This window comes from Lithobates pipiens, unplaced genomic scaffold, assembly GCF_037356315.1.
Source record: "Lithobates pipiens isolate NorthernLeopardFrog02 unplaced genomic scaffold, aLitPip1_a1.2 Scaffold_8, whole genome shotgun sequence".
NCBI lineage: Eukaryota > Metazoa > Chordata > Amphibia > Anura > Ranidae > Lithobates > Lithobates pipiens.
The window spans coordinates 170,634,620-170,659,615 of record NW_027507903.1 but is presented as its reverse complement, the minus strand read 5'-3'; the positions used below and the strand labels follow the sequence as shown (position 1 = coordinate 170,659,615).

Below are 24,996 nucleotides of genomic sequence, written 5' to 3'. Positions count from 1 at the left end.
CACTTTCCACCTACAAGTAAAACAGAATTTTTCAGTAGACTTTGTGAAATCTGCAGGCATTTCTTGTTATCGTATTGTTAGCTAACTAATATATACCAAGGTTAGATATATTTTTGTTTTGTTTACTCAGGTCGATAAATTACATTCAGTGAAGAGGGTTGACTTCATGAGGTTTGTGCTTTTTGGCATTAATTGCCGAAGCAAAATAATTTGGTACTCCATTACATGAATCTAATTAAAATTTAAGTCTAATGTAATTTTAATACTATTAAGTATCTTTAATTTCTATTAATTCATCACCTGTGGTGGGTTGTCTAGTTGCAAATCTGTATCTGTTAATAACCTAATTCTGTTGCGGCTATAAACTTTTTTACGAAGTTTATCGTATGTTTTTATAGATTTTTTGACAATTTAATTTAAAAAAGTGTATATATAGTTGACACCTTGCTGCACTTTAAAGTATGTCAAGTCGCGGTCTCCTGTCTCCTTTTCTTCTCTGCGGCTGTATTGTTTGAGAATTTGTACGAGGCAAATGAACACAGGAAATCTGATAGAGAATACTGCAACCGTTCTTCATAAAACACGCTTTGTGTGACACCATATTGATATATATTCAGTGCAGTGCTGAGTTTTTGTCCCCTAAGTGTTACAAATTTTTCGTTCCACTGGCCAGTCTTCATTCTCCTATTTTCCAGTGTAATCCGTACAGTGCCAATGCATGCCTGCATTCCCTGTGGTTCTTGGCAGTGTTTTCTTACCTGGAGCTCCCATTTATGAATGTAGACAGCACAGCTCAATGCCCATGTGTTGTGTATATATTTGATAAGTTCCTGCAAATTTTATGTTCACCCACCACACATACATTGCTATTCCCAATGCACATCTAATAATCCCCATTGGTGACAGTGCCACCATACCTGCTAACTTTGTGAAACATGCAATGCTCCCTATTAAGCTTGTGTTGGCCAAAAGAGTAGCATGAATTAACATAGCTCACAGCTGGAGATAGTCCAAATATCAATAAATATTGCTGCTGGAGATTAGCATATAATGTAAGGGGCAGAAGCAAGGCATTGCATGACAGCGAATGTATGCTTCCCTTTTTCCCCCTATTAAGCAGTGCATGTGGAGTTTTTTTATATGCGCTTTGGGGCTTGTGTAGATGAACAAATTAAGCTTTTAAGTGCCTTCTAACTTCATCCAGAGGTGCTTTTAAAGCACGATCACTTCATATATTTGATGTTCCAGTCCCCTGGGGTACAAAGTACATACAACTTTGTCCCATCTTTCTACAACCTGTAGAAACTGAGGCCCAGTATGTGCCAACGATCCCCAAGCTTGCCCACTGATATCCTACCAAAAAAGGGGAATGTCCGTTTAACACTGAACAACAAATGAACACTCCCCACAGCACTATTTCTGTGCTACTCGCACAAGCTGTGTTTGCAAGCTGGAAGCAGCAGCATCAAACAGATGCTTTCATGAATGTGTGTTATGGAAGCCCTATGTCTTTACCTGTGTACAATTGAAACTTGGGCCTTGTTCTGACACCGCTGCCACTCCCAGCTGTATGGGCAGCACAGGAACAGTGCTGCTGTAGGGTGTGCCTGGCTTTTTCAGTTTTAGACTGACATGCCCACTACCCTGCATTCAGAGTTAGAAGCCTGGTGTTAGGAGAACACAAGAAGGATGGTGCAAGTGCTGTCAGTTACATGCGTCTGCTTTGTGGTTGGAACTTGTTGGGTGGACCTTAGGGCACTTTGTTACATGCTTTATTTCTGCTACCACAGCTCTTGGAACAAGATGCATCAAACTGCTTTCGGATTCGTATTCACTTTTATTCTGGCATGATCAAATGCATCTGTACACAAATTTGTAATGTGACAGTTCTGCCTTTAAGCAGGGTTTCTTTGCTGTGGTTTCTACATTAATAATTCAGCATGATTGTGGAGACATATTGGACCAAACAGCAGTGTGGAGGCATCCTGGGGGAACACATTGACAAATTATCTTATTACAAAAGGGTAAAAAACCCTGAATACAGAAATGTTGTGTTTCAAGTTTGCCAGTGTTGTGCACATGACTTGATTGTATATGTGGGTTTATTCCTTTCCCATCTTATAACAAGTGTTGCAAAACGCAAACTTTTTAACCCTACAGCAGATTCTGGTTTCATTCAAAGTGCATTATTTCTTGTGGTCCGATTTTTGGATTATTTGTATGTTAAAAAGTCTTGTTTTTGCTAAATCACTTATTTGCCAGGTGCAATTTTAAATTGACAGTGTCAATGGAAGTTTTAGTGTTTTTTGCCCTGACAACATTTTCAAATAACACCAAACTCAATGGCTCCCGCAAGTCCCAATGAAATGTAATCCTTGAACCACCTGCTGTCATTCACAGCTGTGGTTCTGCACTAATCCCAGAACCTGAATCGATCAATCCTGGGACTTCCTGCTACAGGGCACATCTTCTAGGTTGCTCTAATGCCACGTACACACGATCAAACTATCCGGCGGACAATCCACCCGTGTGTGGGTTCCGGCTGACTTTTTTTTTCCCCCAAAAGTCCGGTGGACTTAGAAAGTGCTCAGATAAGGGTCTGATATGGACCTTGGGGGGACCTCCATGCCGTTTTTTCGGCGTAGGGCTTCCCCTTTGAGTCCATACCAGGTGACTGGGCCAGCGACGTGTCAATGTCGCTGCCGAAGGCGGCGACATTGACTTCCTTCGCTAGTCCCGGCTAGACGCGTTCAAAATTAACGGACTTTCCTTCGTGTGTGGGCAAGTCAGTTCATTTCAAAAGTTCGGCGGACTCCCGAGCGGACAAGTCTGGTCGTGTGTGGGCAGGTCGGCACGTTCGGAAAGTCCGGCGGTTTGTTCCGCCAGACTAAGTCCGCCGGATAGTCTGATCGTGTGAACGCAGCATTGAACCGTTTTTTTTTTTGGGGGGGGGGGTTAATTTAGAAATTGATGGCAGCAACACATTTCAAAAAAGTTGAGTTAGGGAAACAAAAAGCTGGCAAAGTACAAACAAGAAAGAGCTGGTAAAACATACCATGCCATAACATTTGCAAATATTTAGGTTGATTGGTAACAGGTTAGTAACGCGATTAGGTAAAAAAAGAGCACCTGAGAAAGTCAGAGTGTCTCAGAAGTAAAGATGAGTGCAGGTTCACAATGCTGTGTCTAGAAATTGGCGGGAACATTTCAGAAAAATGTTTCTCAACATAAAAGTGCAAGTACTTTAGATATATAATCATCTACAGTACATAATATCAAAAGATTCTGAGAATCTGGCAAGGGACAAGGCTGAAATGCAATATTGGATGCTTGGGATCTTTGGATCCTCAGATGGCACTGCTTTTAAAAACGGGTATGATTCTGTGATGGACATCACTGCATGGGCTTAGGAATACTTCCAAAAATCACTGTCTGTGAACCAGTGTTAATTTTGTCGATTAAAACGTTTTAGTCGACTAAATTAATACTTTTTTAAGTCTACTAAAATATGACTAAAACAATTGAGATGACTAAAATACAACTAAAACTAAAATGGCATTTTAGTCAAAAGACTAAAACTACATTGAAATTTTACTTCAAAATTAACACTTGTCTGTAGTGCATGTTCATACCTCAATACCTTAAATAATATGAGATTTTTCAATTACAATTTAATTACACCCATTAGATTTTAGATGACTAAAATGAGTTTTAGTCGACTAAAATGTACGGGAGATTTAGTTGACTAAATACGACTAAAACGAAAACAATTGCAGAAGACTAAAATGGGACTAAAAGTAAAATATTTTAGCTTTTACAGCCTTTTCATTTTTCTAATGCAGCTGAAGGAGACTGTCAACAATCTCATGTTCTGACTAATTATTATTTATATCACCTTCCAGGAAATGCAGAAATCTGGCACCAGCTGTAGTTCCCGGTGTTCGAGTTCCCGACAAGATTCTGAAAGCACCAGACCAGAGTCGGAAACTGAGGATGTTCTGTGGGAAGATTTGTTGCACTGTGCAGAATGCCGTTCCTCCTGCAGCAGTGAGACGGAAGCCGACACTAATCATGGCAACTTATGCATGAAGAGGGAATATAGAGATGATCCTTTTCATCAGGTACTCATTTTTTCCTGCCTTTTTCAATTTTGGGTGCTGTTTATTTGTGCAGTTTCAGTTTTGTATTTGGTATAAGATCACAAGTTCTGTATCCAGTACTAAACATGTATCTGTTACAAAGTATTCATGATTTTGGAAATCTTTTATAAGTGAAATATTCATCTGACGTTTACAAGATATGCACAATTTTTTCCTAAGGTTTTAGAGCAGATTTAGACTCCAGGTTGCATGTCTGTCTGCTGTGAATACTAGAGGTTCTTCCTTCTAGTAACTAACCCAAAGCAAGACCAGAGGAAAAAGGCATTGACAGTTCAGTATACACTGCCCCAAACCGTTCTCTAGCACTACTAGAAGAATCGTAAACAAATGATCAGTGCTCTCCCCCCAGCCTCCAGCACAGCATGTCCTATCTCTCACTATCCCTTTTGTAACAGACATGCAGTAAGCCATTTGTTAATATCTTGCCTATAGAGTACTTATAGATAGTGTACATCTAATATTTTGTAAATGTAATGTATACATTCTTTAAGTAAATATTTAGAAAAATGTCCTTTTAATACTTGTTTGATTAGAATACATTATATTGCACATGTATAAAATGCTATACAATGCCTGCATGTAAAAAATAAAATCAATAGTACATATAAAATGTAAATATAAAAAAACAAAGTCTGTAATCTTCCTGTTATTCTGCTACCTATAGGAGCAATAGAAATTGGCAAATTTAAGCCAGTCCAGATTAACCCCTTCCTACAACCAGGATGCCTCGTGGTTTTTTTGGTAGTGTCTTGGCTGTCCTTTAGTTTTGCTGCTTTAATGACTGACGTATTGTTTGGCTAACACTTTATTTTCTCCTTCAATTTGTCTTCCACAAAGACTTTTTTTTCTTTGCACTGCTGCTGGAGGTTTGCCTTTAATTTTCCACTATCTGACAATGTTTTCCTCAGTCTTGCTTTTTAAGTACTGCTGGACTGGACTTTATAGAGATAGCCTGGAAGTGACGTTTGGACACTGGGGTTCACACGGGGCACTTTGTGAACTCTGTTGTTGTAAAAGTTAGCTGCCTAATGTATTCCATGTCTAGAGTCACTGTCATTGCCCAAGTGCTTATTCTGACTTTCAACAGTCATTTAGTGAGTATGCTGCTTTGGCTGAGCACTAGAAGCTACCCTTCTACCTAATTTTCATTGGTTAGTGGATCCTGTTATCAGTAGGGATGCACTGAAATTTTGGCCGCGAAACATATCGGCCGAAAAATTGCACTTTCGGCAATTTGACGAAAGAGAAATGTTGCAGAAAAAAGGGCCGGGCCATCACTCTGGGTGCGGCACGCGTTTCATCCCAACGTGCCCCTCAGTCTCCCCTCCCTCCTCATCTTGTCACTCCTGTCATACACAGCTTCCCCAGTGCCTGGTAATGCATGTCCCACTGTGTGTCAGAGCTGGATCTGAATTGCCGTGCAGCCGATGTCCCACCTCTAGTGATCCAATGCTAGGAATCATTGTGCCTTTTGTCATAGGAGGTGGGACATCGTTACATCGGCTGCACAGCAAGTCAGATCCAGCTCTGACCCACAGCATGACATGTATTACTGGCGGGTGCTACATCTGATGGGCACGGGCATTGGTGAGGCTGCATGACATGGGCACTGGCGGGCTGCTACATCTGATGGGCATGGGCACTGGCGGGCTGCTACATCTGATGGGCATGGGCATTGGTGAGGCTGCATGGCATTAGCACTGGCGGGCTGCTACATATGGACACAGGCACAGACGGGCTGCTACAACTTACTGGTAGGCTGCATCTGACAGGCACTGGTGAAACTGCATTTGATGGACACTGGCAGGCTGCATTGATCTCCTGTACCATGTCCCCAGTCTCTGACCATCTCCTGTACCGTGTCCCCAGTCTCTGACCATCTCCTGTACCGTGTCCCCAGTCTCTGACCATCTCCTGTACCGTGTCCCCAGTCTCTGACCATCTCCTGTACCGTGTCCCCAGTCTCTGACCATCTCCTGTACCGTGTCCCCAGTCTCTGACCATCTCCTGTACCGTGTCCCCAGTCTCTGACCATCTCCTGTGCCACGTCCCCAGTCTCTGACCATCTCCTGTGCCACGTCCCCAGTCTCTGACCATCTCCTGTGCCACGTCCCCAGTCTCTGACCATCTCCTGTGCCACGTCCCCAGTCTCTGACCATCTCCTGTGCCACGTCCCCAGTCTCTGACCATCTCCTGTGCCACGTCCCCAGTCTCTGACCATCTCCTGTGCCACGTCCCCAGTCTCTGACCATCTCCTGTGCCACGTCCCCAGTCTCTGACCATCTCCTGTGCCACGTCCCCAGTCTCTGACCATCTCCTGTGCCACGTCCCCAGTCTCTGGCCATCTCCTGTGCCACGTCCCCAGTCTCTGGCCATCTCCTGTGCCACGCCCCCAGTCTCTGGCCATCTCCTGTGCCACGCCCCCAGTCTCTGGCCGTCTCCTGTGCCACGCCCCCAGTCTCTGGCCGTCTCCTGTGCCACGCCCCCAGTCTCTGGCCGTCTCCTGTGCCACGCCCCCAGTCTCTGGCCGTCTCCTGTGCCACGCCCCCAGTCTCTGGCCGTCTCCTGTGCCACGCCCCCAGTCTCTGGCCGTCTCCTGTGCCACGCCCCCAGTCTCTGGCCGTCTCCTGTGCCACGCCCCCAGTCTCTGGCCGTCTCCTGTGCCACGCCCCCAGTCTCTGGCCGTCTCCTGTGCCACGCCCCCAGTCTCTGGCCGTCTCCTGTGCCACGCCCCCAGTCTCTGGCCGTCTCCTGTGCCACGCCCCCAGTCTCTGGCCGTCTCCTGTGCCACGCCCCCAGTCTCTGGCCGTCTCCTGTGCCACGCCCCCAGTCTCTGGCCGTCTCCTGTGCCACGCCCCCAGTCTCTGGCCGTCTCCTGTGCCACGCCCCCAGTCTCTGGCCGTCTCCTGTGCCACGCCCCCAGTCTCTGGCCGTCTCCTGTGCCACGCCCCCAGTCTCTGGCCGTCTCCTGTGCCACGCCCCCAGTCTCTGGCCGTCTCCTGTGCCACGCCCCCAGTCTCTGGCCGTCTCCTGTGCCACGCCCCCAGTCTCTGGCCGTCTCCTGTGCCACGCCCCCAGTCTCTGGCCGTCTCCTGTGCCACGCCCCCAGTCTCTGGCCGTCTCCTGTGCCACGCCCCCAGTCTCTGGCCGTCTCCTGTGCCACGCCCCCAGTCTCTGGCCGTCTCCTGTGCCACGCCCCCAGTCTCTGGCCGTCTCCTGTGCCACGCCCCCAGTCTCTGGCCGTCTCCTGTGCCACGCCCCCAGTCTCTGGCCGTCTCCTGTGCCACGCCCCCAGTCTCTGGCCGTCTCCTGTGCCACGCCCCCAGTCTCTGGCCGTCTCCTGTGCCACGCCCCCAGTCTCTGGCCGTCTCCTGTGCCACGCCCCCAGTCTCTGGCCGTCTCCTGTGCCACGCCCCCAGTCTCTGGCCGTCTCCTGTGCCACGCCCCCAGTCTCTGGCCATCTCCTGTGCCACGCCCCCAGTCTCTGGCCATCTCCTGTGCCACGCCCCCAGTCTCTGGCCATCTCCTGTATAAAAATATTTTTAAAAACAGTAATTTTCAGTATTGGTGCTGTTTCGGTTTTTGGCCTAGTGTATTTTTCATTTTCGTTATCGGTTTCGGCACCAAAAAACCCATTTGGTGCATTAGAATGTCTGTGTGAGTTTTTTGTGAGTACTTGAGACCTTGCCTCTTACTCTGAGCTCTTACATTGCCTTACCGCAAGTTGCAACATGTCAGATTTAGGACCTGTGGAGGGTAGCTGTACCAAGTGCACTTGGCTCACTTTCTGCTAACAGCTTGGCAGGATGCCTTTTCCAGCACTCTGTTCTCGCTAGGTCCTGCTCTTCACACAGTCCTTTGTTACTTTCCTTTGCAAACCACTTCTGGTCAAAATCTTTTTCAGGTACTGTTGCGGTTAATCTCCCTTGCTTAGCATGTGGAGCACATGACTATAGCAGTAAATTGTAACTGAACGTTTGCCGGAAGATTCTAGTCCCATCTCTTGCATGTGCCTATTGTCCGGGAACATGTGTAGATATGCATATAGACACTTGCAAAGCTTCTATTTCAGATGTCTAATTGCATAAGTTGGTGTCCCACCACAAGTTTGGCTACAAACGTTCGTTCATTGATGGACACAGCGCTCCATTATTCAGAACCATAGGGTCATACCGCCCCCAACAGGAGTAGGACACTAGGCATAAAAAAAAGACTTGGCTATGCCTATGGGCAGTCCTAGGTGGTATACACCCCCCTCTCTGCGATAGGCCTTCAGTTGTTTTTCTGCCTAGTCAGGAGTAAGGGTCTAGTTCCCTGCTGGTATCTCTAGCCCTAGGAATTTTTTTGTTATTTCATTTTTTCCTGGATTTTTCTCTGGTGAGATCTACAATCATTTGCCAGGCTGGACACTCAGATCCAGTGGTCTCCCCAGTCTGGCCAGCAAGCGCATGGAGACCGCAGCTACGTGCTAGGTCAGCCGCGACATACCCCCCTGGACAGGGGCTGGCCTTGTGAGTTGAACATCTCGCGAGGTCACGTATGACTGGGTCCTGAGGCGCAGTGTTCCTCATGACCGACAGTCCCCCACATCGGTGGCGATGGAATCTCTCTGGGAGTGTTACCCGCACACTTAGCTGGATCGGCAAGTACGAGACCCCCTCCTCTCCTTCCCTGGACGTGGCATGGGGCGCAGGTACTCCTGGGGTGGTCGCTCCCTCCGGGGTTCTCCTCCACCCTTCCTTCCCCCTTCTTTCCCCCGGGTGAGGCGCAGGCTTCTGTCCTGGGTGCTTTTGGACACACTCCCTCCCATCCTTCCACCCTCAGGGTTGCTACGGGGGGGGGGTATCCCTTGGGCCCACCTTCTGCAGTAGTTGGGCCTAGAAGGCAGGTGATTGGACATCCGTGATCGGGGGACTGCCTGTGGCGGCCCTCCCAAAATTTGGGCCGTGACCTTGCGGACTAGCAGCCAGGTGCTGGGTGGGCTGCCCCAGGGCGGGTGGCTGAGGCCGCCTCTTTCCATTTTCAGGTGTCCACTCTTCGTTCAGCAGCTTGAATCGGTCTGGTCCCCCCCGCAGGCCACACACTCACGGCTGGCGGCCGAAAATGTAGGCCTCATGGCCACCTCCTACCAGGAGGAGCGGCGCTGTGGGGGCTCTGAAGGCAGTCTCCTTTTGGGGGTCCATTAGGTGGGCCCGGCATAGGGCCTTGGCTTGGGCCCCCTGTGAGGGGCCTCAGTGGTGCCTTGTGTGGGCGGCATCTGTCGGTGCCCCTGTGTGGCACATCAGTCAGCATCCCCTATGTGGGCCCTCAGTTGCCCCCCCATGAGGGGGCTTAGTCGGCTCCCCCTGTGAGGGGCCTCGGTCTGCACCCCTGTGGGGAGTCTCGGTGGTGCCCCCTGTGCTGGGCCTTGGGCGACGGGGGTCTCAGTTGTTGGCCCCCCTCCTGAGTTTTTTTTTTTTTTTTTTTGTGGTGGCACCCCAACCCTCCCTTACCGCCTCTGTCTCGAATGATCCTATATCTGGCTCTGCCTTAACGGACGTGGCTCACCTTCCGCGTTGGTGGCCACGCTCCCTGTCCTGCCGGGGAGTGAGGATGATTCCATCACAACTGCAGTGGTGCATGAAAAGGTGCTGGTTGTCGCAGCCGATAGTGTAACTGTGAAACTGAATTCTCTTTGCAGCGCCACGGTGTGTGAAAATGTGGAGAGAGAGAGAGGAACTGGCAAATTCAGCGTGGGGTGGGTGGGGCACAGCAGCTATCCAGCCAATGATTGGGCTGTTTAAGAAAGGGGCAGGGCAACACACCTAGTGGCCTGCCCAGATCCCATCCCATTGGCTGGTGTTGGATAGCTCTGTCCCGCCCACCCCCAACAGCCAACCTCAATTTTGACAGCTCCTCTATCTCTCCATACAGTTTCACACACCGTGGCGCTGCTCTGCCAACAGAGTGTGGAGAAGGGAGGAGAAACCCCCATATTCCTCCTCCCTTCTCCACTTTCTGCTGGCAAAGGTACAACCAGTGTTCAATATCGGCCTAATTTGGATCATAATCGGGCAGTGCCGATTTCTCCAAAATGACAAAATATCGGCCGCTATATCGGTCGACTTCTAGTAGTTTTACACATAACTGCAGAGTTATGGTTTTGTTTAATTACATTGTTTGTTTTGCACTAAGCACTCTTTTTTATGTTTTGCATTTTTACAACTATAACAGTTTGGCTTAATTGGCCACTTTACAAGCTTGTATCATGACGTTAGTCCCACACACATACAAAACCTCATCATTATAGATTATCACTGTAGCAATTTTAATAGAATTTTGTCTGTCACTGGGTTAGCATTGTATTGGAGTTCCTTGGTTAGAATAATAAGAAATTCCTTTGTGATGTACAAAAATGCATCTCCTAATAATGTTTTACTGATTCACAGAGTCATCTGCCTTGGCTGCATAGTTCTAATCCTGGGCTTGAGAAAGTCAGTGCTATTGTGTGGGAAGGAAATGACTGCAAGAAAGCAGATATGTCTGTTTTGGAGATCAGTGGAATGATAATGAACAGAGTGAGTATTCTTATCCTATGACACGAACTTGTAGCATAACTCCATAACATGTTTTTTACAAACAAGTTCAGAAGACATTGGTGAAAGAAACACTTCACAATTGCTTGCTATGAACAGCACAGTTCTTTTTTAAATAATTTCACTATTGAGGCCAAGTCTTTTTTAAGAATTGTTTGTTTTGCTTGCTCGATGTAACAAGCAGTTATACAGTGTACTGGAATGGCTAAAGTTCTAATTCTTTGCATTTCAGGTGAACAGCTTTACCCCAGGAATTGGATATCAGATATTTGGGAACTTTATCTCTCTAATTCTTGGTCTGACTCCATTTGTGTTTAGACTGTCTGAATCAAGGGACTTGGAGCAGCTTGCAACACTCTCTGCTTCAGAACTGTACAGCATTGCATTTGGCTCCAGCAGTGACATCATGGTCATATCCATGGTAGTGATTAGTTTTATTGTTCGGGTTTCCCTGGTCTGGATTTTCTTTTTCTTATTATGTGTAGCAGAGCGGACATATAAGCAGGTGAGTAGAAACAAATATATCCAAGTTCTTACGCACTTGTAAACCTTATACTCCTTTGTGGAGACTGGGCTTTGGTTGCTTTAAGCTAAAATGAAAGTCTTTCTCATTGACTAAAAGTGGAGTGCTAATAGGATCACAATTGGGGTCCCTACCTTCAGTACAAACACTGTCTAAACAAAAACTGCAATCCCATATTTCCCCTACAGCACTGTATAAGAGGAAATCCTGATGATACAGATTTCCCAAGAATATCCAAAACATGTAGCATAACACCCATTTTTTTTCTTTCATTATTTTGGACCTTTCTACGGGATAACGTTGCTGCTGTGATGTTCCTTTTACTTAAAAATTGTATATGGTATCATATAGTGTTTAAAGAGGAAGTAAACCCTGATGAGTTTACTTCCTCTTTTTTTCCCTGCAAAGGTAAAGCATAATGGACTACTATGCATCGCATAGTAGCCCATTATGTGTCACTTACCTGACACAGGAGCCAGCGAAGTCGCGCTGTCCCCTGTAGTCCGCCGCATCCATCTTGCTGGTGGCGTCTTGCAGCTCCGCCGCTGTCATTCGGCGAAGCCGCGATGACGTCACTCCTGCGCATGCGCACGGGAGTCGACAAATGCGGCAGCTCCATTCTTGGAACTGCCGCGTTCAGTGCGCCTGCGCGCCCCGCTGTCTACGGCGCATGCACCGTAGACAGCGGTGCCGGTTTTCTGGCAAATATCTCCTAAACCATATAGGTTTGGGAGATATTGCTTGGACCTACAGGTAAGCCTTAATCTAGGCTTACCTGTAGGTCAAAGTGGTTTGTAAGGGTTTACAACCACTTTAAAAGAAATGTATTTTCAGGTCAAAATAAAAACAGATCTCTCTACAGTGATTTTAATCAAATTGTAATGAAAAACAAACTCCATAAGTATACAACCCCCCCACATAAATATACAAGTTTATATTTTTTGTAGATGAACCTTTACCAAAATCTACAGCCTTGAGTCTGTACGGGTAGGTCCCCAACAACTTTGCTTATCTGTATGCCCCATTCTTTCCTTTGCAAAATTTCTTGAGCTCTCACTGAGTTTCATGGGAATCATGCATGGCCTACCCTTTTTTCAGCTGAAACCACAACTTCTTTATTGGACTTCGATCTGGATGCACCATCATTATAACAGCGCATTGGTGTAAATGGGCTTTTACTTGAAACCCTTGACTACACAAGGGTGACCTCCTATTTAAAGCAGTTTTAAAACCAAGAATGTAATCTATTGCAGCTTACCAATCATTAGATTTTTCCCTCTGTTTTCACCTGGTGATCTGGCCAGTAACAAACTTACTCGCCAGATCACCAGGTGAAAATAAAGGAAACCAAGGCTATAAAAGCCAATGAATGCAGCTATCACATCTATGATTTGGTAAGCTGCAATATAATAAATGTTTGTGTTTAATACCACTTTAATTGTGTGACTTTTGGAAAGAATTGGCTGCACCAGTGATGATCTATTTTAGGCAGTACTTGCAAAGGCGTTTTGCCATGCTTCAAATCCCAGCAGCAGGATTCTACTGATTGCTGGTGGCTGTGTGCACTGAATTAGCATTAGTAGCGGAGTGTAGATAGCAGAAACCCACCCATAGATCAGTAGCATGCTGTTTTACACATTTTACCATCTTTGTTCTGTGACAGAATTTTTTTTTTTTTTAAATATATCTCTTCAGAGATTACTATTTGCAAAATTATTTGGCCATTTGACTTCTGCCCGGCGAGCGCGCAAGTCTGAAGTACCACACTTTCGCCTGAAAAAAGTGCAGAATATTAAGATGTGGCTTTCTCTTCGGTCATTCTTGAAGGTAAGTGAAGGTTTTTCCCAACTTATATCACAGCACAAAACACTGATGTGACTTTCATAAGTAGAACCCATTTGTCACAATTCTATTTCTAAACATCATGTTTTTTATATTTATTAATTATAATGTACAGTCTAGTGGGAGCCTGCCTGAGCTGTGAAACGTTACAGCTCACATGCTTTAGTGTGACAGAGAAATTTTTTTTTTTCTTTTCATCTATTGAGGGACAGGAAATCCAATGCTGACAGATTTTACGCTTTTAAGCTTTGATTTGCACTACCCGGACCATGCCACGTTCAATGTTGCAAGGCCAATCTGTAAGTGACCTTTGGGAATTGGGTTCTGGTAAGTTAGCCACAGAGCAGTTTCTGGGTTAGAACTGTTGGCGTTACCTCAGCACTTGCCCTGTCTCTAAAGCAGGCGTCTGAAACTGGTGGCCCTCCAGCTGTTGCAGAACTACAAGTCCCATGAGGCATTGCAAGGCTGACCATTGCAAGCATGGCTCCCACAGGCAGAAGTGTGATGGGACTTGTAGTTCCGCAACAGCTGGGGGGCTCCCAGTTTTTGAGACCCCTGCTCTAAAGAGTCACTTTGGGAGTAGACCAAATAGAAAGAAAGAGGTGCTATGGGAAAAAAAAAAAATGTTGTTATTTACATAGATGACAAAACAATAAATTTAAAGACATTCATAAACAGGAATTCATACCAAAAGATGTTAGTGCTGTTATACTATACTCGTAATTTGCTTGGTAATAGAGGACAAAAATATATCTTAAAGATATAGCACTCCAAGATACAGTATACAAAACAAAGTCGCGGAATATCAAAAATAGGTTGAATGATGGTACTATGCTACCTTGTTGTTTTTGGGTGCCTTTTTATTTTACTGCAGAAAGGGTTAACACTGACATATATAGGCTCTGCACTCTTTCCCACCATTTAACGACAAGAGAACATCACCCTGTTGCTGCTCCTGGTTGGTAAAGGACCCGCATGGCACTCTTTCTGGTTCATTCCTACTGCTGGTCTACAATGACCTTCATTATCTTTGGCCATCAGACCATTAGCGACCACCAGTTATTTTGTTTTTTGAGTACCTGAGGCCTTTCCTTGTCCTCTGAGCTTAGTTGCACTACCGCCACAATATATCTGTATCTAGACACAGACTGAAAGGTCCTGCTGCAATGGGTAAACCCAGCTCACACTCTCCAGATGGTTCCAGAGAGGTTTAATCTGTTTCCTCTGAGTGTATCGATGTATCGATGTCTGGAATCCTGGCACCCTATATTTTTAGGGTCTGTTATTAGAGCCCTGCTGCCTCGTCATCAAGGGTCTCTACTGCCATTTCAAGACTTTATGAACAAATTTGCCCAATTCCTCAAAGGTGCTGCTCCTTCCTCTACAGCATCAACGCCTGGTCTCCTTGCAGATTTAGAATGGGCTATACCACCAGGCGCAGTGACCATCTGAGTCCAGGTTCTCAAAGTTTCTCTAAAGAAATTGTTTCTGAGAAACCACAATAGCTTTCCATTACTGCAGGCATTAAACAGACCTTTTTGGCCCCTGTTGATGTATGTACCTCTCTGCATCTGGGCGATCAGTCTGCTGTCTCTAGGCTTGGGTCTTTCCACTATACCTACTCTTAGAGTTATATCTGGAGAAGAAGCACATTGAATGGCCATGGACTCCACCTGAACAGGATCTGTTCCCTTTTGAGAAGGAATGTTAAATGATATACCTACTGGTAATCTGACAGTGATCCACCTTAAAGTGATTGATTGTAAAGTCTCATTTAAAAAAAGAAATAAAAATAACAAATATGTCATGCTTGCCTCCTCTGTGCAGTTGGGTTTTGCACAGAGAAGCGTGGTTAGGATTCTGGATATTGTAATAAGGCATTAAAAAATATTATACTACCATATACAGCAGCAAAGAATTAAAATATATTAATACATATTTCATAAATAATAAATAAATATAGATAAAAAATATATTAAAAAATTGGCCAAATAAATTTAGAAGAATATAAAAAAATCTAACATTTGCTTTTAAATAAAACAATTTGAAACTAGAAAATAATTAATAAAAAAATATATTAAGATTTAAAAAAAAAAGACTATTTTAATATTGTTTTATATTAGAAATAATGATAACATTTTAAAAATTGCCACAAGAAAATTTTAGATATTTTAAAAAATTTGATAATTTGCTATAAATAGACATTTTTTTTTAAAATAAAGGACAGAGAATTTTTTTTATCTGTACATCTATAGATAAATATATTTTATAAATATATACACATACCTGATCGTTACCAACAGACGTTCCTCTGGTGACACACTGTTTCTCATATTGGTGTCCATGAATGTCAAACCGGGTCATACTTTTTCTAAGAGCAGATCAAATGTGACAATGGACATCCGGCTAAAATTAAAAAACTTGTCGGGGTAGGTACGCAGCTGCACATACATGTTTTTGAAATATCCAACGGACATTCGCTGTCCCATCAACGGATGGGTCCAATATCGACGAGCTCTGACTCTGGACCTCTCACGAAATTTGCGACGACGTTGCTGTCTCATCGAGAGCAACATCAGGAGCATTTCCTGACATATATTCAATATGGGATCCATTTCAAAATATATACCACAGAAAGAGAGGCAAATGCAAGTGTACAACTTCTCTCTATGCTGCTGCTGCTCACTCTGATCAAAATAGTAGAAATGGTTAAAAAAACATGCTTTGAGAGCTTGGGGAGGGTCTACATGATGTTATTTTTATAAACGCAAACGCGGCATGCAAACGCGGCAAAACCAGCTTCAGCTTTTTTTGAGCAGAGTTTTCACCTGCGTCTCGTGTGCATGAGGCCTTAGACATTCATGGACATCCCTGGAGAGAGATTGGATTCAGATAAGTAATTTGGGGGGTTGCTGGGGTGGCTGCTACACAAGAGTTTGTTTTAATCTGAATGCATATAATGCCGCGTACACACGATCAAACAAGCGGGTGGAAAAGTCCGGCAAACTCAAGTCCGCCAGACAATCCCCCCGTGTGTAGCCTCCGGCATACTTTTTTGACCCGAAAGTACGGCGGACTTAGAAGGCAGTGTTGCACTCCAATCTTCCCGCCGGACTCGCATTTCGGCGGACATTCCGGCCATACTTTTGAAATGAGCGGACTTTTCCTGCGCAGAGAAAAGTCTGCTCATTTCAAGCGGGTCTGCAGGTAGGCGGGGCCCGCGAAGGAGACTCCGCTGGCACCGTCACCTGGTATGGACTTAAAGGGGAACCCCAACGCCGAAAAAATCGGCGTGGGGGTCCCCCCCCCCAAGTCCACAACAGACCCTTGTCCGAGCACGCTACCCGGCCGGCCAGAAAAGGAGGGGCGAGCGAGCACCCCCCCCCCTCCTGAGCCGTACCAGGCCGCATGCCCTCAACATGGGGGGTGCCTTAGGGAAGGGGGGGCCGCGCGGCTCCCCCCCCCCACCCCAAAGCACCTTGTCCCCATGTTGATGAGGACAAGGGCCTCTTCCCGACAACCCTGGCCGTTGGTTGTCGGGGTCTGCGGGGGGCTTATCGGAATCCGGGAGCCCCCTTTAATAAGGGGGCCCCCGGATACCGGCCCCCCACCCTATGTGAATGAGTATGGGGTACAATGTACCCCTACCCATTCACCTGTAAAATAAAGTACAAAAAAAACACAACACACAAGATAAAATAATTTATTACACAGCTCCGGGGGTCTTCCGTCTTCGGGGGTCTTCTCGCCGGACTCCTCCGCTATCTTCTTGTAGCTCTTTTACTAGCGGAGGAGCCCGGCATTCTTCTTCGTCGCCGCGGCCTCTTCTTCCGACTTCGGGGGTCTTGTCCCCCTCTTCGGTTCTTCTGCCGGGCCACCGCGCCTTCTTATAGCTCTTTACAGGCGGTGGCCCGGTCTTCTGTTGCCGCCGCCTTCCGTTCTTCTTCTTCTGCTTCTTCTTCTCCTGGAGATGTTGACTCGACGTTCTCTGCGGCCGCAATGCCAGGGACGCGCTGCGTGGTGACTTATATAGGGACAAGGGGCGGTGTCACATGGGTCGACATGTGTAGCGACAGAAGACCGGGCCACCGCCTGTAAAAAAGCTATAAGAAGGCGCGGTGGCCCTGCAGAAGAACCGAAGAGGGGGGACAAGACCCCCGAAGTTGGAAGAAGAGGCCGCGGCGACGAAGAAGAAAGCCGGGCTCCTCCGCTAGTAAAAGAGCTACAAGAAGATAGCGGAGGAGTCCGGCGAGAAGACCCCCGAAGACGGAAGACCCCCCGGAGCTGTGCAATAAATTATTTTATCTTGTGTGTTGTTTTTTTTTGTACTTTATTTTACAGGTGAATGGGTAGGGGTATGGGGGTATGGGGTACCCCATACTCATTCACATAGGGTGGGGGGCTCAAAGGGGGCTCCCGGATTCCGATAAGCCCCCCGCCCGCAGACCCCGACAACCAACGGCCAGGGTTGTCGGGAAGAGGCCCTTGTCCTCATCAACATGGGGACAAGGTGCTTTGGGGTGGGGGGGGGCCGCGCGGGCCCCCCTTCCCCAAGGCACCCCCCATGTTGAGGGCACGCGGCCTGGTACAGCTCAGGAGGGGGGGCGCTCGCCCCTACTTTCCTGGCCGGCCGGGTAGCGTGCTCGGACAAGGGTCTGTTGTGGACTTGGGGGGGGGGGGGGACCCCCACGCCGATTTTTTTTTTTTCGGCGTTGGGGTTCCCCTTTAAGTCTATACCAGGCGGCGGGGCCAGTGACGTATCCCTTGCGGGCCCCGCCTACCTGGAGATGCGCTCGAAATGAGCGGACTTTCCTCCGCGTGTGTGGGCGAGTCCGTTCATTTTAAAAGTAGGGCGGATAGTACGGTGGACTTAGTACGCCGTATTAGTCCGCTGAAAAAGTGCTGTGTGTGGGCAAGTAGCCCGTTCAGAAAGTCCGACGGACAGTCTGGCGGGAAGTCCGCCAGACTAAGTACGTCGGACAAATGGCTACGTGTGTACGCGGCTTTATGCATTGTGGCAGCACGCAGGTAAAGTCACCTGGTTGTATCCAGGATGGGAAATATGTGTGCCCTAGATTCAGGCTTTATGCAGACTTTTACAATTAGAGGGGAAGAGTTAATGAGCCCAGCTGAAGTAAGTGGGCTCATTAAGACCTCTACAAAAAACCCTAGCATGCTTAGGGAGATGCTCCATCCTGGAACCAGTTTTGTGTTGTATAGACTGGGGAGTGTGACACCTGTTCTGTGCGGTGAGTTAACCCTGTGTGGCAAACCTCTACAACAGAGACAGGGACTGGTGCAGCACAAGGCTGCACTCAGTTGTTAGATAGGGAATCTAAGTGTGTAATTAGAGGTCAAGCTGACCAGGATTTATTTTCATGTTTTATTTTTGTTTGGCTGTTATATGTTTCACTGCATGTAGCATAAATAAACCGCATCTTTTGTTTTTTTTTTGCACCTACAACGCTATCTGCTGTGCCTGATTTTGTGTTGTGAACCCATCCAGGGGGTCACACACACCCGCTGCCGAGCTAACCCCTCACAGCATTCAGATAAAGAATCTTCTGCCTTTATAACTCCTTTAACAGGAAGACCACCAGCCCAATAAGGGGCCTGCTTACCTTTGAGGATTCTACTGACCAGCAGTTGGAATCCTTCCTTGACAGCCAGTTTTCTCTGGAAGGGCCTATTCTGACTGTTACCTTAATTTGTCAAACTTTGACATAATGCGTTAAATGTCTCCACCACTGCCCTAGACCCCTTCCTAGTAGGAATAGAACAGATGTTTACAGGCCCCTATTTCATTTGTGATGACTTGTTAGAAACATCTAAACCTTGTCCACTCAGATTTGATTCAGTTGCTGTATCCAAGGAGCACCTGATTTGTTTTGTCTTTGAGGAATGGCATCTCTTTGGACCTTCCCCTACCATAATCAAAGATATCATTGTTGGGCAATCGCATATTACCTACTTTTTTAGTAAACTTCTTAATAATCTTGTCTCTCGGGATAAGGCGACACGATCGTAATTATGCTTTTCCAAGTTCACAATGCAGAGCATTTCCCTTGTAATCTTGCGTATGTGTGATCGTGTCTTAGCCAAGCCTCGTTCCTGTGGCAAGCGTTTACTTTGCCTTTCTTGTAATGTGTGCCTGTCAGTTCGCTGTGTGCTGCAGTACAATGCCTAGGTTTATTCCGCATGTGACATCACGTGGTCACATGGTGTGTACCAGGAAGTTATGACTGAATCTCCAGTTCTGCGGGTTTTGATCGCAGGGCCGCAGGGAGCGAAAATCAGACACTGCATACTGTCAATGGACAGACTGCACACCGAGCATGCTGTGAATTGTGAGAGATACGCATGCACCGGTGATGTCATTAGACAGAACGGGACAGATTGCAAGAAAACACAGCAAGTAAGGAGACCACTACAAGCAGCAATCATTTGTTTTTTTTTTTATGCTGATTTAAAATCTAATAAAGTTGTGGGGGAGTTTACTACCACGTTAACCTGTTGGAGTAATGTCCTGTCATGGCCACGACCTTGTCCCTCAGATAAATTATTTTCTCTTGGGGCATGTAAGTTCATTAGTGGTACCTGGTACCCTTCATTGTCGATCCCCATTGTCAATTCTTCGGGCGTAAAAATGTGCAAATAAAAACACCTGAATAAGCTCAAAAAGTTGATGTACTTTTTGGTGTAGAGCATAGGGGGACTGAGCATACAAGTGTGAACAGGGAGATTTAGAAAGGAATAGGATCCTGAATAGTAAGGCATAGACATAAGGCATAGGCATAAAGAAGTGAGCAGAAAAAACAAGTGTGGGGGCTGAGTGCTAAATCACGCTAACACATGAAGTCAGATATGGACACAGGACGTGTCAGAATCTGACAAGATAGTTTTTTTTTTTTTTTTTTTTTTTTTTTTTCCTGCGCTTATCAAACGGATAGAAACAAAACACTTTCAATGAAGTATTTAACAGACAGGGAGAAAATAAGAGACGTTCGTTGTTAGGGTTGACATACACTTATAATAAGTTGGTAGTAGGTTGAATTTTTATAGAATGTTTGTTTTTTCTTCTCAGGTTGTCTGACTTTTTTTTTAGGTAGTGAATTTAGAAGATACAACAGCTGTTTAGCTGGTAATATTTGAGGTCTGGTTAAAATTGAGTCTTGTTAATGTTGTTAGTGTAAATTAAAATAATAATGTTTTTTTGCAATGTTAAGTTGTAAATGTGGTATGCAATGAGTGTAATATACAAAATTAGTAATTCTCATTACATTAATTATGATGAATTTTCCACTGCTGGCTTTTATTTTTGGAAAGACTTCAGGTTAATTGCAAAACACTTTTTCAAAGCCAGATGAAAATAACTTCATCCTTTCCTTACAGCGTCGAGGTCCTCAGCGTTCTGTTGATGTAATTGTTTCATCAGCTTTCTTACTGACTATATCCGTAATATTCATATGCTGTGCACAGGTGAGATCTATTTTTATACATGTCCCCATCTGACAATTGTTTTATTCTGTTACAAGAACATCTTTAAGGAAGTCTAGGATAAAAACAATCAGCATGCTCCTTAAATTGCCTATTGCAGGTTAGAAAATGAAAGATCCATTTAGGAGACATCAGTTGACTTGCTGTTACATCATTGTTATGGCCTGTAAACTCTGCTTGCCTCTACGTTATTTAAAAATAAATAAAGTGGCAACCCTCAGGTCAGCCAATCTGAACTTACTCTGTAATGCCAGTGCATGATGGACTTTGATTCCACTTGGTAACCACACTTAATTGGCACCCTTTATGAAATAAGTCTATATTTTTCCACCGTGTGCCATTTTACCCTCTTTACGGATGTCCTGCCCTAGCTCTTTAAAGAGGGCTTTCCTGGTTGTAAGCCCTAATGTATACCAACTAAAGTGACTATCCCAGGTGATATACAGGGATAAAGAAAATCTATGACATAAGCTGTACCTAAATATCTGCAACCCTCTGCCCTAAAACTCGCATATCAAAGGCTTTTTGTCAGCTCCAGGGGGTGGGGATCTGACATTGAAGGCTGCACATAATGGTGTAATCTGAGACCTGAGTAAAGGGAGAAGACACGCCTCTCTATGCAAAAACTCATAGGGAAAAATTACTCGCCTGCTGTGTACTGGGGATAAGGGGGTGGCGAGTGCTGTCTTCTGAGATTGTCTGTCTGTTGGACATAACCAGTTAGAACTTACTTATGAAGATATCAAAGGAAGGCGACAGCAGAGAGAAGACATTATGTTTGTCCCTTTTGGATTAATGTAAGTACACACTACAGAAGGATATGCCTTGTTTGTTTTCATTTACAGAGGTTTACAATAAAGGTTGCTATATTAATTTAACGGCAGGCATGCTGTAAGGGTAACAAGGGTGAAAACCCCCTGTGACTCACAGTATTTCCCTGGCCTTTTACCTGCTATCTGTATTTTTTTTTTTTTCTTTTTTTTTACTGAAATTGTAGATTTGATAAACAATAACGCAGTTTTCACAACACAAAAAATTGCAGCTGCTACAATTTTATTTTACAGGGTCGTTGATTACAAAAAATTTATATTTTAGAGGTTTTGAGTAACGTCAGGCCTAAAATGTGCATTTTATTGCGTACAATAAAGAAAGGCTCTAGCATTTAAAGGATTAGAATCAAGGCCAGCTATAACACCAATTATTTCTTTCTGGATCTATTCTAGAATTTTTTTGTGCACACAATATCTTTTTGTTTTTTAGGTGCACAGATAGAGAAACTGACACTATTGATAAACCAAGTATTTTAAATTTACTATGTTTTAATCTGTATATGCTAAAGTTGAAGTCTGCCATCTAGTGAGTAGGATAGGTATATTTACTTATAACAGATGGACTGCAAAAAACAAAAAAAAACTGACAGATGTTCTAATCCCTCTCCTTGCTATCCAAAATGTAATTAAAAAAAAAAACGTTTTTCCCTTCTTTACATGTTAAAGAAGAATTTATAGGCAACTCTAATCTCAGGTAGTGTTACTGTGTCTCCAGCTCTGTGGTGTCTTGCAGCAGTGACACCTATGCTGGAATCAGTAGATGGGGTCTCCTCCAGCCCCTCCCACTTCACATTCCTCACCAGTCAGCTGACCTCTAGTCTCTGCCCCCAGCCATGCTGTGAACTGAATTGCTGGACAGCTGCAAAAAGGCTGGGAGAGCTGTGCGGGCTTCAGGCACAGCCCAGGATTCGGTGACCCCTGGCAAATCATCATTTGACCCCCGAGGGGGTCCCGACCCCTAGGTTGAGAACCATTGCCTTAAAGGAACATGACCTTCGTTTTTTATTTTTTTTCAGGCTTACAAACACTTAAAGGGAATTCCTTTGGGACCCCAAGGTCACCAGAACTAGTATCCCCATTAGAAGACTTCCCCAATATTACTTTTCTGAGGACAACCAGAAAGCCAGGGGTTTTCTTTTACTTTCACGTTCAATGGTCATAATAAACAGGACAAATAGAGAAGGCAAATCTCCTTAACGTGGGGACAGACGGCAATAAAAACTGACACCTTATCCAAAATTAAAAATAAAATAAAAATCCCTTTAGTCATACTTTAAAGAGGATTGCAGTCTGCTCACATAATTTGTAATAAAAAAATCTTTGCCATTCTGAAGCTTCCCTCCAACTACTTTGCATATTATTTTATATATATATATATATATATATATATATATATATATATATATATAAATTATACACTATGATTCTGTACTTGCCAAATATGCTGCATAAATCTCCCTCCACTGTGGCTGCAATAATTTTAACTGTGGGCAGCTGAAACTGCTGCCTGTTCCCTTACTTTATTTACACAGACACAAAGAGGCACACCTCCAGCTCTGCAGATTTCATTGGCCCTCTTATGACTCATCTCCCCTCCCTTCCTGGCAAACTCTCACAAGAGTTAGAGAGAGCTGTGCATGATGTCATAAGCCTAGGCTCTTTTCCAGTCAAACAGGAAGTGGGCTGTATTTACTGGAAAAAAAAAATTTTTATTATCCAAAGTTAAAAATAAGGGCAGAAGATTTAATAGATGGACAGATAAAAAATTACTGAAGTTCTGCTTTAAGCTTTAATTTCTCACAGCACTGACTCATTGCAGCCCGATGAATGAGAACTTCTGTTTTTGACTAGTTTTTAATTGGAGAGTGCTACTTTTAGGCCCCTTTCACACAGGTTGTTTGATCAGGTCCGGCAGACCTGATCCGATCCTCCAGTATTTGCTATGTTGTGGCAGACGTCAGCAGTCACATGTCCATCCTATCCTATCCTGTCCACCAAAAACGGATGGTGGTCCTATTCCCCATTCGTCTGGCGGATTGAATGGCATTCAATGGAAACAGACAGGCGGTCCATTTCCATCTGATTGCCCCATAGAAAAAAAATAAAAAAATCTAACATTCTAGAACAGATTCTTAAAGCAGATATTCAGTGCATCTGAGCAGCACAAACCACAAACGCCCTTTGTTTAATTTATTTTTAACAATAAAGGCAACCTCCTCTATCCATCCATGTATCCAGGCTTTATTTTGTTGAGAAATCTCTTTGAAAAACACCCACTACCATTTCTGGCCATGGCCATCTGGAGTAAGGGCAGATGATTCATGTAGCGTTTACTTCCTGAAATCCATCTGCCCTTAGCTCAAGCATGCACGCAGGTGAGTGTGCATACCTGAGAAAAAGGACATAATTTCGCTAGGTAAGAAACCAGAAAGTAACTGAAGAAATGTACAAGAAAGAGTTTAAAACAAGTAAATATAATATACTTCCCTATCTATTTACTAATTCTAGCAGCATAAAGGATCAAACATATTCACTGTTGATTGGGAGAGTGAAGTTCCACTTTAGGGAGAGTGAAGTTCCACTTTAAAGCTGACAAATTACTAAATCAATTTACAAACTTGTCAACTTTTGGTGCATCTTTTTGGCAAATTTGGCAGGTTTTTCCGACATGGTTTCTCCAACCTATGGATAATTGTACGGTTCATTAATCTTGCCTTTTTGGATCATTGAATTTTTCTGAAGCTTTGCAGATTTGCTAGATTTGTCTGAACAGTAAATCTGTTAGTCTTTAGTTATTTTACAGATCAAATGTATTCTATAATTTGTATGTTTTTAAAATAAAAATGTTATTCGTTTTTTTACAAATATAAAACTTTTGTAAATTTTTTTTTTTTTTTTTAGCTTCTACATATTCATGAAACGTTTCTGGATTGTCACTACAACTGGGAACTAGTTATCTGGTGCATTTCTTTAACACTCTTTTTATTGAGATTTGTTACACTTGGATCAGAAACCAGCAAAAAATATAGCAATACCTCAATATTGTTGACAGAACAGGTGAGTTACAAATTTGAGTATATATGTTACAGAAGGTTGTCACTAAGGGCTTGTTTACATGTGTGTTTGTGAAGAACGAAGCAATGATCATGAATGCGCCTGTAGCATTTATAATGTGTTTTTGTTGTGTTTGTGAAGCATTGAAAAAGTTTGATAAATGCCCATGAAAGTGTTGCTTTTCTAGTTGGAAGTGCTTAACCAATTCAATACTGGGCACTTTCACACCTTTCCTTCCCAGGCCAATTCACGGCTTTCAGTGCTCTCGCACTTTCAGTAAGAATTGCGCAACACTGAACCCAAATTACATTTTTATCATTTTGTTCACACAAATAGAGCTTTCTTTTGGTGGTATTTATTCACAAATCATTTATTTTTATTTATCTATCTTCAGTGCCATATGGTGAGAAAACCCAGAGGAGGAGCACAGCTCTTCTGCTCACAGGACATGCAGGGGGAGAGTTGATCTGAGGGAGGAACATCAGTTTGGGGTGATAAGCTGAGCACAATACCTG

The 24,996-nt window shown here is 44.5% G+C and overlaps 1 protein-coding gene across 3 annotated transcripts in view; it reads left to right on the top strand.

Moving 5' to 3' along the window:
• PHTF2 (putative homeodomain transcription factor 2) overlaps positions 1 to 24,996 on the top strand; it is a 196,327-nt gene that overhangs the window by 150,419 nt on the left and 20,912 nt on the right. For all 3 annotated transcript variants that reach the window (XM_077472016.1, XM_077472014.1, XM_077472015.1), the window contains 6 exons: positions 3,903 to 4,121; positions 10,589 to 10,717; positions 10,968 to 11,240; positions 12,954 to 13,085; positions 20,493 to 20,579; positions 24,329 to 24,484. In XM_077472016.1, coding sequence (XP_077328142.1) covers positions 3,903 to 4,121; positions 10,589 to 10,717; positions 10,968 to 11,240; positions 12,954 to 13,085; positions 20,493 to 20,579; positions 24,329 to 24,484 — 996 coding nt within the window. The remainder of the gene's footprint in view (positions 1 to 3,902; positions 4,122 to 10,588; positions 10,718 to 10,967; positions 11,241 to 12,953; positions 13,086 to 20,492; positions 20,580 to 24,328; positions 24,485 to 24,996) is intronic.